This window comes from Triturus cristatus, chromosome 5_1, assembly GCF_964204655.1.
Source record: "Triturus cristatus chromosome 5_1, aTriCri1.1, whole genome shotgun sequence".
NCBI classification, from domain to species: domain Eukaryota; kingdom Metazoa; phylum Chordata; class Amphibia; order Caudata; family Salamandridae; genus Triturus; species Triturus cristatus.
Window position 1 is genome coordinate 103,867,823 of NC_140587.1, and position 20,560 is coordinate 103,888,382.

A 20,560-nucleotide genomic window follows, 5' to 3' on the forward strand; every position below is an offset into this window, starting at 1 on the left:
AAATTATAAATTTCGATATGTGTGTGAATGCTGCACCATTCTAAAATTGGTGTAGGAAAGCACAACAAGGAGAATTGTTTTCATTTCTCCACATTTTTATATGTTCAATGCATGCTACAATGCTCAGCATACATTGAAGGAGAAAAATGGCTTTACTGATTGTTTTTGTGCAGGAAGGTGTGTCTTCCTGCACAAAAACAAACAGCACATGACACAGATATCCCTGCGCTATGGTGCAAGGGTGCCTGTGTCACCACATGGCTGCAGTTTAAGCAGCCGTGCAGAGAGAAGCATAGATTTGCAACATATTTATGCACATATGTTGCATCCCTGTGCTTCGGAAGTACTACAGCACACTGCAGTTAAAGAGGTTACTGTGTGATGCTGCAGCACTTACTCATAGTTCTGCACTTATACATTCACCATACACTACTAATGCATTCATTCAGTCAATTACATACTACACATACATTCATCTAAACTTTCACACACTAACAAAGAAATTTAGCTCTTTTTTTAAACCAGGAAAGTTAGTCCTTACAAGAACTTTTTTTTTCTTCTTTCTTCTTTTATATTTTTTGGGGGGTTTTCTGAACAATTTTTAATTTTGGGGGGTTTTTCTGCAAAAAAAAAAAAAAACTAAAAACAAAACAGGAGGAACCAAACAATGAACTTCAGGGAACAATAAAAAAAAAAAATAATAAACTAGCAAAAGTGACTTTCTTGCCGGCGGCAGATCAGATCGATCGACTGCTCACCGTAGCACAAAGTCGCATTGCACTTAGTGCAGAGCACTTTTAAATATTGAAATTGAGGACGGATGTCCTAATTTAGCTCTTTTTTTAAACCAGGAAAGTTAGTCCTTACAAGAACTTTTTTTTTCTTCTTTCTTCTTTTATATTTTTTGGGGGGTTTTCTGAACAATTTTTAATTTTGGGGGGTTTTTCTGCAAAAAAAAAAAAAAACTAAAAACAAAACAGGAGGAACCAAACAATGAACTTCAGGGAACAATAAAAAAAAAAAAATAATAAACTAGCAAAAGTGACTTTCTTGCCGGCGGCAGATCAGATCGATCGACTGCTCACCGTAGCACAAAGTCGCATTGCACTTAGTGCAGAGCACTTTTAAATATTGAAATTGAGGACGGATGTCCTAATTTTGGGCTGATGGATGCACTCTTGAAGTGCTCGGCTGCGATGAGGTGGAAGGCGCAGGAGCAGGAGTGTTTCTTATCCGTTTGCACTCTTCTCGTGCAAGATTGTTTGGATGAAGGGTCCTTATGTGCTTCATCATTCTAGCCGTGCCGCACGAGTATTTCTTGTTAGGATCTTTTGCAAATCTTGCATGTGACCAAGGTGGCATTGGTCTTATTCTGCCCCTCGGGAAAAGTAAAAAAATTCCACACCACTGAAGAAAAACGTTCTTTGCGTGGTGCCTCCTCCAAACATTCATCCTCAGATGTATGAGGAGATGCAGGTGATGCCTGCTGCCCTGAAGCCATTTTTAGTTGAAAAAAGTTAGAGCTCAGTGTGAACTTAGTCTAAAAAATGTTCTTCTCTGCAAAGAGATGCTCCTCCAAAGAAGGTCAAAGAAGAATGATTGAATTGGGTGAGGTCTTTCAATAGTTAGAACAGGAAGTGTAATGAACCAATCAAATCTCTTTTTTTGCAGGTCACATGGGATCCGCGCACCCTGCGCTTACGCAGCACGCACCCAGCGCGCATCCGCGAAATTGAATTAAAAAAAATTATAGGATTTGATGTAAAAATATATTAGGTTTAAGGTTACATCAGATTGGTCGCACACTGCTACACCTACCAGTCGTGTTCCCCCAATGAAAATGGTCCCTGAAGGTCAGCGTCGGCGGATACACCTATGCTCAAGAGTGCGTGCAAGTATGCGTGGCGTGTGCCATCCCTGGACACGTGTTTCGAGGTAGTTGCCTCTCGTCAGCAGGGAGTAGGAAAATGAGAGTCGGGTTGCTGTGTAAGCTGCTAAAAACATAATCAGGTCTAGTACCTCTCTTAGCGCGCAGGTGCGTAACCATGAGTCCGTCGACTCCACCGGCTCAAGGGAGCCTGAATATAAAGTTACATCAGATTGGTCGCACACTGCTACACCTACCAGTCGTGTTCCCCCAATGAAAATGGTCCCTGAAGGTCAGCGTCGGCGGATACACCTATGCTCAAGAGTGCGTGCAAGTATGCGTGTCGTGTGCCATCCCTGGACACGTGTTTCGAGGTAGTTGCCTCTCGTCAGCAGGGAGTAGGAAAATGAGAGTGGGGTTGCTGTGTAAGCTGCTAAAAACATAATCAGGTCTAGTACCTATCTTAGCGCGCAGGTGCGTAACCATGAGTCCGTCGACTCCACCGGCTCAAGGGAGCCTGAATATAAAGTTACATCAGATTGGTCGCACACTGCTACACCTACCAGTCGTGTTCCCCCAATGAAAATGGTCCCTGAAGGTCAGCGTCGGCGGATAGTATGACGAGCGGTGTGCGACCCACCTCGCATTTTGTATTTAAGCTCCCTGAGCCATGGGTTGACGAGCCCGGATCCCGCACCCGCGCGCCGTGAGAGGTACTATACCTGATAATAATTTTTGGCAGTCTACTTGGCACCCCGCATACTTACCTGCTCCCTGCTGACGAGAGGCAATTACCTCGAAACACGTGTCCAGGGATGGCATTTTAACTTTTTTACTCGTGGCATAGGTGTACCCGCCGCTGTCACTACATCCTCCAGAATCCTATGGGGCTATTTGCTAGTATGACGAGCGGTGTGCGACCCACCTTGCATTTTGTATTTAAGCTCCCTGAGCCATGGGTTGACGAGCCCGGATCCCGCACCCGCGCGCCGTGAGAGGTACTATACCTGATAATAATTTCTGGCAGTCTACTTGGCACCCCGCATACTTACCTGCTCCCTGCTGACGAGAGGCAATTACCTCGAAACACGTGTCCAGGGATGGCATTTTAACTTTTTTACTCGTGGCATAGGTGTACCCGCCGCTGTCACTACATCCTCCAGAATCCTATGGGGCTATTTGCTAGTATGACGAGCGGTGTGCGACCCACCTCGCATTTTGTATTTAAGCTCCCTCAGCCATGGGTTGACGAGCCCGGATCCCGCACCCGCGCGCCGTGAGAGGTACTATACCTGATAATAATTTTTGGCAGTCTACTTGGCACCCCGCATACTTACCTGCTCCCTGCTGACGAGAGGCAATTACCTCGAAACACGTGTCCAGGGATGGCATTTTAACTTTTTTACTCGTGGCATAGGTGTACCCGCCGCTGTCACTACATCCTCCAGAATCCTATGGGGCTATTTGCTAGTATGACGAGCGGTGTGCGACCCACCTCGCATTTTGTATTTAAGCTCCCTGAGCCATGGGTTGACGAGCCCGGATCCCGCACCCGCGCGCCCTGAGAGGTACTATACCTGATAATAATTTTTGGCAGTCTACTTGGCACCCCGCATACTTACCTGCTCCCTGCTGACGAGAGGCAATTACCTCGAAACACGTGTCCAGGGATGGCATTTTAACTTTTTTACTCGTGGCATAGGTGTACCCGCCGCTGTCACTACATCCTCCAGAATCCTATGGGGCTATTTGCTAGTATGACGAGCGGTGTGCGACCCACCTCGCATTTTGTATTTAAGCTCCCTGAGCCATGGGTTGACGAGCCCGGATCCCGCACCCGCGCGCCGTGAGAGGTACTATACCTGATAATAATTTTTGGCAGTCTACTTGGCACCCCGCATACTTACCTGCTCCCTGCTGACGAGAGGCAATTACCTCGAAACACGTGTCCAGGGATGGCATTTTAACTTTTTTACTCGTGGCATAGGTGTACCCGCCGCTGTCACTACATCCTCCAGAATCCTATGGGGCTATTCGCATTTTATATTAGGTTTAAGACTAGTTTAGAGTTTGTCTTCAATTAATATTCACATGAAATACATATATATATGTTTTTTTAAATGTTAAATATTTCGCGGGATCTGCGCACCTACCGTGTCATAGAAGCAGATGACGCATCGCGGAAGCGCGTAAACGTCGCGTTACGTATATCGAACGTGTCGCGTATAGGCTGGGAGTCGCGTACCTGTCGCATTGCGATCACGCACTAAACACGTACCCATCGCATACCGTGCGCGGATGCTTCCGCGTAGGGATCGAGAACGGTGCGCTTAGGGTGCGCGGGTCCAAAAACATTGAAAAAAAATATGTAAAATAAAGTTTTGAACATATAGTTAAAGAAATATTTTTTTCAAAATATGTTTGAAAAACCCAATAAAAACAAATAATATTTTTTTTAAAGAATTAGTTAAATAAATAAATTTTAAAAATGGTTATAAAAAAGAATTTCAAAAAAACATAATTAATGAAATTGAAACACTGAAATTGAAAAATATAGGAATCCAACGAAAATCATTAAACATGATATCTTGAGAGATAAGTTATAGATAGGAATTAGCATTTAAAAAACCTTTGAAATTCACTGAAAAAACCATAGGTTTCATGCACGTTATAGTTAGGAATTGGCATTTAAAAAACCTTTGAAATTCACTTAAAAAGCCAAAGGTTTCAGGGGCGTTATAGTTAGGAATTGGCATTTAAAAAACCTTAGAAATTTTTTGAGTGGGTGTACAAGTGTGTAAATGGATGATTTTCTGTGATGCGTAACTAACTCTATAAGTGAGTCATTAAATGTATCTTACTACAGACTAGTGACTAAACTGTGTAAATGTCTGTATGTTTCTGTATGTTGGTGTATAAGTGGCTGCATGGTTTTGTGAATACCTATATGAGTGTCTATATGAGTTATTGATTGCTTCTCTGAGTATCTGTATGGGTTCCTGAGTGTTTGTGTGGGTAGGGTGTGTGTGACTCTATGCATAGATGTGTGAGTGGGTGATTCTATGGGTGCATGGTTTTAAGAGTGCATGTGTGATGGACTGTATGGTTGAGTGAGTGTATGTATGGGTGTGTTAGGGATTGAATGTATATCTCAGTGGTACATTTGTGACTAACTACATATGTGAAAGGCAGTATATGTGCGTGTAAGAGTATATAAGTGGGTAGATGTGAGAGTGTGTGATTGTGAGAGTGACTGTATGGATGAGTGTTTGCTTGCATCAATGATTCTATAAGAGTGTAAGAATGTGATACTATTTTTATGAGTAAGTGAACTTGAGTGTGTATAACCACATAGGTGAGTAAATGGGAGTGTGATTATTTGCATGACTGAGTAGGTGTGAGAGTACCTCTATGGATGATTGGTAGTGTGTGAGTGTCTATATAGGTGTATAAATGCATATGATAGTTTTGTATGTTGTGACTGTAAGTATGAGTGACTGTACAGGTGAATGAGTGGAGGTGTATGTAGACCTAAGAGTTAATAAGTGGCTATGTAGTTATTGGTATTGCAGTATGTATGGTTTTGAGAATGGAACTCTTAAATTTTGAGTCGGTGTATCAAAGGTTATATTAGGGTGTGAGAAGATGTGGTAATTTATCACATGGATGACGTCATCAGTGATGTCATCAGTGATGTCATTTGAGATGTCATCAGTGATGTCATGAGTGATGTCACTGACCATGTCATGAGTGATGTAATATGTGACGTCATCAGCAGTGGATTGCGGGCGCGCGAGTTATAGTTAGCTGAACTAACTATAACGGGGGAATTTCATTGGTTTTTTACGAGTGAAATGTCCAGCTAACTATAACATGTGTGAAACCTATGGTTTTTTCAGTGAATTTGCAAGGTTTTTTAAATGCTAATTCCTAACTATAACGTGTGTGAAACCTATGGTTTTTTCAGTGAATGTGTACGTTTTTTTAAATGCTAAGTTATGGTTTTTTTTTTTCAGGTTTTACACCGTGCGCGCACCGTGCGCGCTCTGTGGGCACTCGGTGCACTTCGCGCACCGAGCATCCACAGTTCGCAGTGCGCGCAGGGTGCACGCACCTCGCGATTTAAAAAAAAAAATGTTTTCTTCTCCCTTGGGGGTCCTTCTGTGACCCCCTGACCAAGGCTAGGGGGTCAGGAACTGTCCACTCTGCCCCCTTTTCACGTTCTCCACCTTTGTTTTTCACCCCCTCAGACTGCGAGAGACAAAATGGCGGCCGACACTTCCTGGTTTTGACCGATTCGAATGTTTACCGACATCTAACAACCAATCAGAATTGCGCTCGCGCACGGCAGGGTGCGGGCACCGTACGCGCACGGTGCGCGCGTATAGATATTGATATGCTTTTAAATTCTATTTTCTCAGGAAATACTGAACAGATTTACACCAGCAAAAGGCACTTCCTTGACCTTATGGCTACCTCTCTGCCAAATTTCAAGTAATTCTGTTCAGCCGTTCGGGCTGTAGCTGTGTCTAAAGGTCCTATGGAAAAATGCATGGCGAAAACGCGTTTTGGGCCCCCCCTTTTTTCTCGGCCCCTGCTTGACGAATCACCCCGAGACTTTCAGGGTAGGAGCTGAACGGAGCGCCCCATTAGTTTTGAAAATTTTGCGAGGATTCGTCAACCGGCGCCAAAGTTATTCAAAATAGAATTTTGAGATTTCCTATGGAAACTAGGTTGTAACTATAACTATCTACTGGCTACCGCCAGTAGATTATATATATATATATATATATATATATATATATATATATATATATATATATATATATATATATAAGTAATAAATACCCCTCTTGGAGAGTGAGGACGCTCATTCGGAAAGGACTGTTATGAAGAAGGCGGACGAGAAGGTAACGAAAATGTTTCTATTAAAGTTTCTTCATATTACATACTTCTGACAGATACCCTTTGGAACGGTGGTGAGGTGAAGGTTTGTACTATTCCACCTGAAAGCTGAGTGAGCGACCAGAAGCGTATTGCAGCCCTCTTTGGAAGGAAAGATCTAGGTTACACCATTTCTCAGACCTCAGAGCCACGTGACATATTTGCTGAACCTAGTACTGCCGTGACTTCCTGGCAAGCAGAGCAGGAGAGGTGGCCTGTAGTTCTCCAGGTTTTCTGGCTTATAAGAACTGCTGTTTTACTTCTCATGATTCCTGAACATCTGCCCAATGTGGGTAGGTGTGGTCTGTAGTTGTTTTTCATTGTTTCAATTTCTCTATGAGGTCCTAATGTACCCTTAAAGCTGCAAAGTTTACTGGGAACATCCTTTTATTGCACTACTATTCTGGCGTCAAACATCCTCAAGGTTCATCATTCTGTTTACATTCTTTCTTTTTTGTAAACACAGTCTTCAACAAGTTGATCTCGTATTTTGATTCTTTTAATGAATTTGTTCGTGGAATAAAAGTCATTTCCAAGACCAGTGGAGCTGTTTCAGGTTCCTGCATTCAGCTGATTATGATGGCGGAAGGACCGCCACCGCTGGGCCGGCGGTGGCAACCGCCGGCCCTGCGGTGGCGGTCCTTCCGCCATCAAACGGATATTTCCCACCACCAGATTAGGATGGAGGTGGGAACATGAATGCGTCCGCAGCGGAAGCAAAAACCGACCACCGCCAGCAATTGTCTCGATTGCCTGGCAGATGGTCCAGGGAGCCCAAAATGGTGGCAGTGCCTAGCAGGCACCGTCCACCAGACTTTAATGCAGGCAAACACTGGCCTTTCCATGGCGGCGATGCCGCCATGGAAAGGCATACAGAGTTCTGCTACGGGCCCGTTGCGGACCCTCGGTGGAGTGGAGGGCTGCACTTGGGGGGTACCTATGGTACCCCTCTAAATTGCCATGCTCAAGGTGGCAGGCACCGCGCGGTGCCTGCCACGTTGTGCATCAAGTAGGCGGGTCCACAGTTCTGAGGGCCTTGTATGCCTGGGTCAGGAGCTTGAACTGGCATCTTTTGTGTACAGGGAACCAATGGAGTTCCAGGAGGTAGGGGTGATGTGGGTTCATCTGTAGTCATCGGAGGAAGTGAGCTGCAATTCCTGCGTAGAGAGAGTTGCTGTAGTTCAGTTGGCTGGAGATTAGTCCCTGCGTGATGGTGTGTCTTGAGCTTTGGGGTAGCCATTTGAATGGTGGTTACTTTGATGGCCGGCTATATCATGGTATTTTTACTGATGTCCTTGTCTCCCAACAGAAGTGAAATTGTAGGGATTGCTATAGTTTTCTTACGTCACCTTCTAAAAAAAAAAAAGAGTTCACTTTCTTCAGGAGTGATACGTAGTATTCTGCTGTTTTGGTTTTCCAGACGTTTTCTTTGAAATTGTGGTCTGTGTCAAGGACAAATAGAAATGATTTCACAATGCCAATCAGCTGGGGTGAAGCTGTCTAAATTTATGAGAGTGAGGTTTTAATTTCTGGTTGACTGAAGTTGTTGGCTAACAACAGGAACTCTTTTTTTGTCTGATTGAGCTTCAGGTAGGTAGTCAAGATCCAATTGTGGATTAGCTCCAGGCAGATTTTGTGTCACTTAATGTCACTGGTTAAGGTGTTTTAGTGATAGAGTGGAGTGTCATTGGTGAATTGGTGGATATTGATGATATTGTCATTGTTAGACCTGGCACATTGGCGTGGGTCTCCCTTCCATCTTCCCGCCCAGTGGTCTTGGTCCCAAAGGCTGCCGCACCACGTGCCACACCTGAACTCCGGTGCTGTGTGGACTACCGAGGGCTCAATGCAGTAACCAGGACTGATGCACACCCCATCCCCAGAGCTGATGAGCTCATAGATTGGCTAGGAGCTGCACAGTACCTCAGCACGTTTGATTTGACGTCTGGGTACTGGCAGATCGCCTTGACCGATGGGGCACAGGAGAGGTCAGCATTCTCCACACCAGATGGGCACTACCAGTTCTGGGTGATGCCCTTTGGGATGAAGATTGCCCCTGCCACCTTTCAGAGGTTGGTCAACCAGGTGTTGGCTGGACTGGACTCGTTCAGTGCCGCCTACCTGGATGACATCGCAGTGTTCAGTGCCAGTTGGGAAGAACATCTGCGCCACCTCTGGGAAGTGTTGATGGTGCTGCGGAGGGCAGGCCGCACGATCAAGGCGAGTAAGTGCCAGATCGGGCAGGGTCCCGTGGTGTACTTGGGACACCAGGTAGGGAGCGGCCAGGTGGCGCCCCTGCAGCCCAAGATTGAAACCATCCTGGCTTGGGAGCCGCCCAAAACCCAGACAGAGGTGAGAGCCTTCTTAGGACTCACGGGTTACTACAGGAGGTTTGTCAAGGGGTATGGCAACCTTGTTGCACCCTTGACAGCGCTGACTTCCAGGAAGTAGCCAAAGAAAGTGATTTGGACTGACACCTGTCAGGAAGCTTTTGAGGCCTTAAAAACTGCTACGTGCACAGCGCCCGTGCTCTTGGCACCCAACTTCTCCAAGGAGTTCATAGGGCAAACAGATGCTTCAGAGCATGGTGTGGGAGCTGTTCTATCACAGATGAATGAGGAGGGCCTAGATCAACCTGTAGCCTTCATCAGTAGGAGGTTACTTCCACGGGAACAGAGGTGGAGCGTGAGGCTTTTATTGTGGTCTGGGCACTGAAGAAGCTAAGACCATACCTGTTTGGGACTCACTTCTGGGTTCAGACAGACCACAGGCCCCTCAGATGGTTGATGCAGATGAGGGGTGAGAATCCAAAGCTGTTGAGGTGGTCCATTTCCCTACAGGGGATGGATTTCACGGTGGAACATCATCCCGGTACAGAACACGCCAATGCTGATGGTCTGTCCAGATTTTTCCGCCTTAGTGATGAGAACTCCCAGGAGGTAGTGTAGTTCTCCCCACATTTCAGCTGGAGGGGACACGTGTTAGACCTGGCACATTGGCGTGGGTCTCCCTTCCATTTTTCGCTGTTGCCTCATATGTTTTTGCTGCTGTTAGTTGCTCAGGGCACTGTGCCACTGCTGTCCAGTGCAAGTGCTCCCTATTGTAAATTGATGTATGATTTGTGATTTCATGATCGGTTGGTTTGGTTTACCTGTAAGACCCTAGTACAGTGCACCAGGGGTGCCCAGGGCTTGTAAATCCAAATACTGCTGGTGGGCTTGCAGCACTGGTTGTGCCACCCACAGAAGCAGCCTGTAAAAGTGTGTCCAAGGTCTGCCATTGCAGAGCCTGCGTGCACTCTGGTACTGTCATGCTGACTGGGCAAGTGCACCCACTTGCCAGTCCCTAAACCTTCCCTTTTCTTCATATCAGACACCCCTATGGTAGGCCCAAGGGCATGGTGCATTGTAAGGATAAGGTAGGACATGCCCCGGTGTGTGTGGCATGTTCTAATAGTGAATTACAGCCATTTTCGTTTTTCACTATTGCAAGGCTACCTGTTCTCCATAGGCCAGAATGGGCAGTTTGGTTATTACATTTTATAATCTTAACTGACTCAGGGAACATGGTAGAAATTCGAATTTAGTATGCCTGAACTCAGATTTATAAAATACATCTTTTAGTGAAGTTGGTTTTAACATTCTGTGTTTGAAAATACCACTTTTAGAAAGTAGGTATTTTCTTGTCTAACCATTCAAACCTGCCTCTGCTAGGCTGTGTATTCCTTGTCTGGAGTTTTGAGTGACAGGGCTGGGGAATTCCAGGAGACAGGGTGAGGTGTCCCAGTGGTGAATAGGGAGATCTGCATCTAGATGGGTGGGAGGAGTTGTACCTGGGATCTGAATAGGGCAGTGCCTTCCCTCCACAATGCTGGCTCCACCTCCTCTGGTGCGTCTGATGTCTCTGCCCTGCACTCTGAAAGGAAAGAAGGAGTCAGGTAAACAAAGTGCTCCAGGACTGACCAGAACTGGTTTGAACAAGGCAAAGGCCCCTCTGCCCTCAGAGGACAAAGGATTTTGGGGTATGTTATGTTAAATGTTATGTTATGTTAAAATGAATTTGTCAAGCGCGCGTACCCCAGGGAGGTTTCATGGCGCTACTTTGCTTAATATCCAGGTTCAGATGCGCAGGTTAGAAACCCTGACAGAAGAGCCAGGTTTTAAGAAGGCCCCTGAAAGTGAGGAGGTTGGTACAGAGGCGTATTTCGGAGGGAAGAGAGTTTTAGAGCATGGGGGCCAGAATGGAAAACCTGGTGCCACCGGTACGCTTTAATTTAAAAGAGGGGGTGGAAAGGAGAGACTTATGTGCTGAGCGAAGATTTCACGTGGGAACGTACTTGATGATCAGGTTGTTCACAAGTTTAGGACTTTTCCCATCGAGTGACTTAAAAATAAGGCACCCGACCTTGAAGGCGCAGCGCTGGACAACAGGTAGCCAATGAAGTTTCTTCAGGAGAGGAGTGACATGAAGGTGCCTGAGTTGATGGACGAGCCGCTTGGGTTTGAACCAGCTGAAGGCGTTTAGAAAGATAGAGGGTAATACCGAAGTAGAGCGAGTTGGCGTAGTCAATGTGGGACATGACCATAGCAATGATCACCTGAGTCCGGGCTTCGTAGGTGAGAAATCTGCAGATCTTTTTTATTTTCCTGAGTTGAAAAAAGCAGGTAGATATCACTGAGCCTATCTGAGGCTTCATTGTGAGATCTTGACTGATGATTACCCCAAGGCTCTTGGCCGAGTTAGATGGGGAGGGGGGCTGGCCCAATTTCCTGGGCCAATGATGAGGGCCCAAGGGATTTTCAGCAAGGCCACCGGTTAGAACCACCTACTGAACTGGACTGAAAGGCGTAGACGGACTCTGGAGAGTTACTAATAGGAAAGATGAGTTGAAAATCGTCAGCGTAGTTGAATGTGCAGACTTGGCGCTCTTTCAGGGCTCGGACAAGAGGGAGAAGGTACAAACTGAATAGCAATGGAGAGAGTGAAGAACCCCGAGGGACTCCACAAGAGATTTTTATTCTGGGAGCAGTGAATGGTGCTATGCTGACTGCCTGCGACCGGTTTTCTAAAAAAGAGATGACCCAGCCAAGGGCGGGTCCCATGATTCCCGCGTCTCCGACACGGTCGACCAGAAGGTTATGGTCGACCGTGTCGAAGGCTGCGGAGAGATCCAGCAGGACAAGGGCCTGCGGGGATCCGCCATCGACTTTGTCACGGAGAGTGTCTAGCACTGTAAGGATCACCGCCTCGGTGGAGTGGGCTGGGTGGAACCCTGCTTGATGAGGGTCAAGGAATTCAGATTCTTCCAGAAAGTCAGTGAGGCATTTCATGACGTGAGCTTCTAAGACCTTCGCTAAGTAGGGGAGAAGAGAGATTGGTCGATAGTTTGTCAACGTTTGTGGATCTGCGCCTGGCTTCTTCAAAAGGGGGATAACAATTGCCTCCTTGAAGGTGGCAGGGACGAAACCCTGGGATAATGATTCATTCAGGAGATTAAGGACAGGACTGGGTAGGTTAGAAAAAATTTCTTTCAGCATACTGGGGGGGCAACAGTCAGTGGGGGAGCCAGTTTTGATTTTAGAGAGTAGGTCCGCAAAGGTAGGCTCGAGAATTTTGGGGAATTGAGAAAAGATACTGTGATTTATTTATTTTTTTAAACATTTTTATTGAAAAAGTACATATCGAGTCAAGTCGTTTAACATTATGACGAATACAGTTGTGTTGACATAACCACAAAGCACCCTTATTATGCATAGTACATGTATCAGATCAATCATTAAATCCATCACACCAACTTATAGGTTTGCATTCCCCTCCCTTCAGAGATGACGCCACATAATGAACATATTACCAAAGATACTGTGATTTTGAGTGGTGGATATACTAGGGTCCAGATTGTTGCAAGATGGAATACTGGACTTTATTTTTATGATTTTGTCAATAAAGAAGGAGTTCAAGGAATTGCAGAAGTTTTGGGAGGGGTCAGGTTTGAATATAATCCTATCAGGGTTTGAAAGTTCATTTACTATGGAGAAGATCTCTTTCGTGCGATTGGTTGCGGACAGGATTTTTGAGGAAAAGTATGCTGCCTTGGCAGTCAAGATGGATTTTTTGTAAATTTTCATGGTGTTTATGTAGAGACATTTGTCTTCGGGTAAATAGTTGCGTCTCCATTTTCTCTCCAATTGCCGAAGTGCTTCTTTCTGATTTTTCAGCTCGGAGGAAAACCACTTCTGGGCATCGTGGCGACGGGGGGCGTGGATTTTTCTGGGGGGCGCAAATTTGTTGCTGGCAGATAATAACCAGCTACTAAGTTGTTGGTCAGCCTGGTTGATGGAAGGGTTGGCAGGGGGGGAGAGATTCAGCAAGTGAGGCGAGAAAAGAAGATTTCTCAATTTTATTCCAATTTCTTCGTGTGTCGCCTCCTGGGCAGGGTGGTTTGATGGGGAAGTTGTCATGAATTGAGAATTTAAGTATGTGGTGGTCTGACCAAGTACACGGAAATACAGAAACATAGTTATATTAATTGTCCAGATCTGATCAAGGATATGTCCCTTGATGTGAGTAGCAGTGGTAACTTGTTGTGCAAGGTTTAGACCTGAGAGTAGCTCATTAAGTTCAGCCGATTGGGGACCACCTGAAGTTTCATTGGCCCAGTAATTGAAATCACCAACCAACATGACCCTCCCATGGTTAGTGGCTAAGTGCGCAACCTGTTCACCTAGAGAATGAGGAAAAGAGGGCATCTTTTGAGGAGGCCTATAGAGCAGGACGCACACTAACAGGGCCGTAATTGGATCAAGTTCAAGTTCAAGTTTAATCACCAGATTGTCCACTGAGGGTAAATCTAGAGGAGTTAGGGTAGAGTATTTGCAATTGTGGCGGGTGATGATGGCTACTCCTCCGCCTACTTTCCCCTGGGGGCGGTTGGCTTGGATGATATGAAAATCAGAGGAAAGTGCAGCTGAAATGTCTGGTGAGGATTCCTGAGATAACCAGGTTTCCGTGAGTAGGAGGAAGTCTGGTTGCTCGAATTTCAATAACAAGAAAATATCCATTTGATGCTTAACCAGTGAGCGGGTATTCACATAAATAACAGCGAGCTTCCGAGTGCCATTGCACTCTTGGGGCAGGGGGCGAGTTGCTCCAGGAGTGGCACATAGTTCAGGGAATACTGCTCTGGGCAACAAGATACCCTGTGCCCTCAGGCTGGAGTATATAAGGGGGTTGAGTGTAGTGGGCTGTTTATGCAGCGCAATTAGCTCAGAAGCGCTGTAGTGGATTTTGTTTTGGGCATAATAACAGGCCCCAGGCCCCAGGCCCCGAACGGCAGCGGACGGGCGCAGACAGTCGCGGATGGGCTTGCCTTAGGCGCACCTTTGGCACGCCGCTGGCGCACCTGCTGCACGCGTCGGCTGCGCTCCCGCGCTGTGGTCCACATAAGATAGGTGGCGGCAGTCTAAGCTCCGCCCCGCCTGCACTGTGATTGGCTCTAGTGTAGATGAAAGCAGCCGCTCCTGCCTCGCTAGTGATTCAGCGATGAGCAGGTAATTTCAATTTTAAAAAGCAATCAAATTCAAGGCAACAACAAAATTAAAAGTGACAACACAGATTAGAAGCAAGTGAGCGCTAAGAGCGTGGAATCTGGGCAAGCTGCCTGTTCCCGCGCTGCGGTCGGCAAAAATAGCCGGTGGCAGTCTAAGCTCCGCCCCGCCTGCACTGTGATTGGCTCTAGTGTAGCTGAAAGCAGCCGCTCCTGCCTCGTTAGTGATTCAGCGGTGAGCAGGTAATTTCAATTTTAAAAAGCAATCAAATTCAAGGCAACAACAAAATTAAAAGTGACAACACAGGTTAGAAGCAAGTGAGCGCTAAGAGCGTGGAGTCTGGGCAAAGTGCCTGTTCCCGCGCTGCGGTCGGCAAAAATAGCCGGTGGCAGTCTAAGCTCCACCCTGCCTGCACTGTGATTGGCTCTAGTGTAGCTGAAAGCAGCCGCTCCTGCCTCGCTAGTGATTCAGCGGTGATCAGGTAATTTCAATTTTAAAAATCAATCTAATTCAAGGCAACAACAAAATTAAAAGTGTAAACACAGATTAGAAGCAAATGAGCGCTAAGAGCGTGGAGTCTTGGCAAGTATAAGTATTGGGACCCTGATCCCAAGAATTTAGATCACTTTGGGAAACAAGAAGAAACTCTGCTGAGGAGAGGAACCAAGAAGAAACTGAGGAGAGACTATCCCTGAAACTGGGGGATTGGCCTGCAGGGGTTGCCTACTGCCAAAGAGAGGAGAAAGGAACTGTGATGTGTACTTTTGCTCAACTTGTGAAGGATCTCCAAGGGCTTGGAAAAGAGCTTGCCTCCTGCTGAAATCTCACGAACAACAGACTTCACCCTCCAGCTCCCTAGAGTTCTTTGGAAGTGCCTGCTGCTGTTGTTGGGCCTTCTGAGGCATTGCGTGTCGCAAGGAGATGGAAGCGAGACTCAAGAAGGAGAAGCGTGCTGCCATCGGAGCTGTTTTCGTCGCATCGCGTAAAGTGTGTTGCCGCTGCAGCTGTCGCATTGAGCGGAAGCGTCTCGCCTCATCTAGGAAGTGTCTCACAACGCCGAAGAAGTGTGTCGCCATCGCAGCCATCGTGGCTGACGCATTGCACCGCATCAATAGAAGAATCTCGCATCAAGGAAGAATCGTGTCGCCATCGCAGCCATCGTAGTTGTCGCAATGCACCGCATCAAGAAAAGCACCTCACATCCACGGAGAACGTGCCGCCGTCGGAGCTGTTGTCGTCGCATCGCGTAAAGGGGTGTCGCCGCTGCAGCATCGCATCGAGCGGAAGCGTCTCGCAACGTCGGAGAAGAGTGTCGCTGCCAAGGCCGCTGTCATCGCATCGCGTAAAGTGAGTCGCCGCTGCAGCTGAAGCATCGAATCGAGTCTTCTCGCAACATCGGAGAAGCGTGTCGCATCTGGAAGATCTTCACGTCTTTATTTCTTTGCACCAAAATCTTCAACGCATCAACATCGTTGCAACACTTACGTTGCCCTGCATGTCACATCTAAAAGGTACATTGACTTAAAGTGTCGCATTTAAGAACTAAAGAGAACTAAGCGAAATTCTACCATCTAAAGTAACAGTATTGTGTATTTTTTTCGTTTAATGGTCTTGTGGTAAATCTATATAAAGAATACTTATTTTTGATTTAAAACCTGTGTGGTGTCCATCTGTAGTGTTGTCATTAGATTACTGTATGTGTTCACAAATGCTTTACACACTGCCTCAGAGAGAAGCCTGTCTGCTCGTGCCAAGCTACCAAGGGGGTGAGCAGGGGTTATTTTAGGAGTGTACCCCTTTACCCTGACTAGAGGAGAGGGTCCCTATTTGTCACAAGTGCATGCCTGTGCCAACTAGAGACCCCCAAGTCTAACAGTCATTGACAATGGTTCTGAGGAATTCCATGTAGAGGTTGACGATGGCAGAGGAGAGAATGAGTCTCCGAGGTACTCCGCAAGAGATTGGGAGTTTCTGGGATCTTGTGGTGTCTAAATGTATGATGTAGTTGTGGTAGGTGAAGTGAGAGGTGAACATTGCAGAACTGTGTTCTATAATGTTAGTTTAACATTACAAAAAAGGATTCTGTGTGGTGGGATCTACACCCAACTTGACTCATTCATGGTTCTCCTCACCTGATCAGCTGATTGTGATGGTTCCAGATTTTCACAGACCCATCTCTGCTGGAGGACGCAAAGATTTTAAGACGGGGATAACAGCAAAGACCTTCGGATATCAGAAAACAAATAACAGAGATTTAATGCTAACAGCGTTATCACCACCACTCTCCTCTTGAACTTTAAACCACAAGCTCAATCACCACCACTCTCCCCGTTCCACCTCCAGTGTTAATCACCAGCCTCCCCTTCTTATCACTACCTCATCTTCTTCATAGAACACAGAATTCTATAGCTGACAATGGTTGGGAGGCCCAACCATTCTGCTAAAACTCTTGAGACACTATTGACATACAGATTCTTTATGGCCTGCTACTGTGCCCTTGTTTTCTCCAGATTTTGGTCCTGTGTGTTATTGCCAAGGCCCCTTTACAAGACCTTGTTGCTCAGGTTTCCAACAGGTTGATTGCGAGCTATCTGCAGCTCAAAGGCTGGAAGACACATATTATATATTTTGATGATTGACCGTTGAATCTCATATTATGGTGTCAAATAATGAATTTTGCTGGCTATGAACTTATTAACACTTTTGACTATAAGGATTACTGAAGGAAGATCTTCAATTAGAGCATCAATTCATTAAACTCAATGGCTGTAACTAAATTTCATGGGTTATCAGGCATTATCTAGGGATGCATTTTTGGTATTCACATTGCATGTAAATGTCTGTTTTCTTTCAGTTTTCATGCTTTCTTTCCTTCGCTCCTTCTGTCTTTCAGTTTTCTTTCTCTCCTTTCTCTCCCTATCATGTCAATCATTCCTTCTTTTTCTTCTTCCTTTCTCTTTCCTTCTCTTTCTTCCTCAATTTTCTCTATCTTTTTTCTTACACCCTTTCCTTCCTTCCCTTCTTTACTGACTTTTTAATTTCATTCTTTCTTTATTCTTTGTTTGTCATTCCTTCCTCTCCTTCCATCCTTTGTCTTTCATTCCACCCTTTCTTCTTTTTTCTTTTTCTCGCCTAACTCGTTTATATTTTCTTTACTTATTTCTTTTTCCTTCTTTCTGTCTTTTTCTTCATCAATTTTCACAATTTTTTCTTTCTTTCGTTCTTTCTCTTTTTTCTTTTTCTTACTCTATGTTTCTCATATTCTCTTTTCCTCTCCTGCATCACCTTGTTTCCTACTTCTATTCTTTCCTTCTTTCTCTCCTTCCTTCCCAGCAGTGGAAACCTTCCACCCTAGGGAAGAGGATGTGGTGCAGCAGCCAGAGTGTCTGACTCGGAAGCGGGGGATCAGGGTTTGTGTCTCGGCGTTGGCTCAACATCCTGTGATTCTGGGCAAATTACTTAATCTCCCCGTGCCCATGGACAGCGCCTGGATACCCTCATGGGTAATAAGCTTTGCTTTATAAATCTACAAATATAATAAATATAAATATACGGTGTGTATCGCTCAAAAATTGCATTGCAAGGCGATTTTGCCAAGGGGAACATGTAGACAATGCAGCAATGGCAAAGATGAACCATGAGATTACCACATGAAACATAGTTTTGATGCTATGTTCTCACTTGCTTTTTGAACATCTTTTCTTTGGGTTGCAGTTTTATATAGCACAAACATGACTCTAAGGTATCAGAACGCATTACATGAGCACTAGTTGCATTACAGATGGACCCATTCATTTTTCAGATACAGGAAGATTAAATGATCTGCCCAGAATCACAGGTTGTTTGAGCCTCTCGCCAAGATTCGAATCTGGTTCCGCAGCTCCAAGGTCGGTCACTCTGGCCGTTACATTCTATCAGTACGGCGCTCTTGTTGAAAAACACTGCGGGGACTTCCTTAAGTCAGCTTGATATATCATTACCCAGGTAATGCTGTACAGAAAAGTAAACTGGTACTTTGCTCCTGGTTCTTCTACTCTGTGCATGGTCAGCATCAGTGTTTCAGGATGTTTGTATCTACTCCTCCTGGTGTAGTCCAGAGCAAACCTCCTCAACTCTTCCAGGGCATGAAGAAATATGATCACATCGACTCCATCCTGATAGAACTCCATTGGCTCCCCCTACCGGCCCACACAAAAACCAACTGCTTCATATACAAAGCCATCATGAACAGCACCTCTGCTTATCTTGCAGACAAGCTCACCATTTCTGGTGGTTCTCGGCACACCTGCTGCCAGGATACCGTCAGACTGCAGACTAAGAAGTGTAAAAAAGAAAAAAAAACATGGCCCAGTCCTTTTCTGTCTTTGCACCCAACATCTGGAACAGCCTTGTATCCATCAGCACCACCCTAACGCTGCTCCAATTTCACCTCTTCAAAGAACACTACATCCCAACCAGTCAGGTACATTGAACGAACCAGCCAGCCGGGCAAGCAGGCAGTACCCCAGGAGGCTGTAGCCCCAGGAGGCTGGTTTTGACGCTCGGAGGCCGGCTTCAGCGTCTAAGAGTGGTGGTGCACGTTTCGCGATCCCAGTGGCCACTGGAAAGAGTTGCTCTGGATCTAGCGCACATTAGCACGTCTACACATGGGCGGTATATTCATCATTTATGCTAGGTCTGTTTTAAATTTCCATTCCAGCCCTGGCCAGGCAGAACAGTTGACCTCGGATAGAGACAAACTATTAACATTCAAGACCGTTTGTCTTTAAGAGAAAAGGGGGGACACATCGTTGAGTAGTGTCATGGGAGCAAATCTTAGCCATCGATTTTACTCTGTTCTGGTCTAGGAAGTCTCTGTTCTTAAAAAAACATTTTTTCCCACTGTTTAATAGCCATGAGAAACTTTTTCAGCCTGAAAAGGTGAATGATTCTTTGAGTACCAGGAACTTTGGCCAGACAGCTCCACCGCTACAACTAATATCTGGGCGAAATGGAGGGAACGGAAAGATCAATGAGCATACGTTGTCAGAGTCCTTTGAGCACGGCTTCTCACTGTTCAGGAGGGCAAATTTAAATAGGATTATCAGTGGTGGCTAGGACGGATAAGGGTTGGCGGGTGGAGAGTGGGAGGGAGGCGGTAAAGAAAGAAAAATTTACCTCCTCGCCGTGTCTCTCCTCCGTCATTGTCTCTCTGCGGCTCTCCTGGCCGGAGCAGGAAGCACCCAGGCCCCCCATGGTTCGGCGCTCAGCCAGGGACTGGAAGCCTAGGCATGTTCTCCACCCAGGCTGTAATGCAGCCTGCATGGAGAACATGCAACGTGCCCATGTATGTTTGGCTGGCCATGCATTCATACAGAGTGCCCACCACTCCTCCCCCCTGTTCTGAGAGTAGAGCAGCCCCACCCTGCAAAGCTGCTGCAGCAGCAAAAAACAAAATTATAGTTATAATGAATTATTCTCATTTTATTTTCCCTTTATTTACACTTCTGAAAAGCAGTGGGGCGACGCTCCTCCACCTTAATGTAGGAGCCGCCACTGAGGATTATGTTTCTCAATGCCTGGATGCTTTGCTACACACCAGAGAGACCTAATAAAATGATTCACACTTTTACTGTGTTTTTGTCACGCGGGGCCATTTGGGAGTTTTGGTCCCAGATCTTCCATTACATTTCACTAAAGGTTGGAGGCGAGGTTAAAACCCTTCCCTAGTACTATTCTGCTGGGCCTCACTGACCCCTCACAGTTTGGGCTTTGGCTGGAAGGGAGAGAGTTCCTCTATCTACCTCTTGCATTGCCACTTTATATTATTCGCAATTTTTCAAAGGTAAGCCTTTTTCTGCACTGAAGCCCTAAGGCTATTAAATAGCTACCTCGACTGTTGGTATCACGACTGTATTTGCACTGTCACTTTATCATGCTGCCTACCTCTGGATCCGTCTTCAGTTCTGAATGTTTAAATTGGGGGGGGGGCAGTGGGCTCAGGATTGCATTGTTACTTGATTTAATGTCTTATATCTCATACTACTGTATTTGCACTGTCACTTTTTTCACTACCGGAAATCGGAATTGATAGTATTGGTTATGTTTAGAAGCTTTTTTGTATTAGTGTAATGAATATTTCCTTCTTTTTGTCTGATCTGAAGACAAGGGAGTTGGTGGAGAAGAGGCAATTTGTACTGTTTACCAAGCAATATACATTTTTTTT

General features: G+C 45.7%; 1 protein-coding gene across 1 annotated transcript in view; it reads right to left on the bottom strand.

Moving 5' to 3' along the window:
• Window positions 1–20,560, bottom strand: part of WDR97 (WD repeat domain 97) — a 619,749-nt gene that overhangs the window by 428,301 nt on the left and 170,888 nt on the right. The window contains exon 10 of the mRNA XM_085604522.1: window positions 16,488–16,578. Coding sequence (XP_085460648.1) covers window positions 16,488–16,578 — 91 coding nt within the window. The remainder of the gene's footprint in view (window positions 1–16,487; window positions 16,579–20,560) is intronic.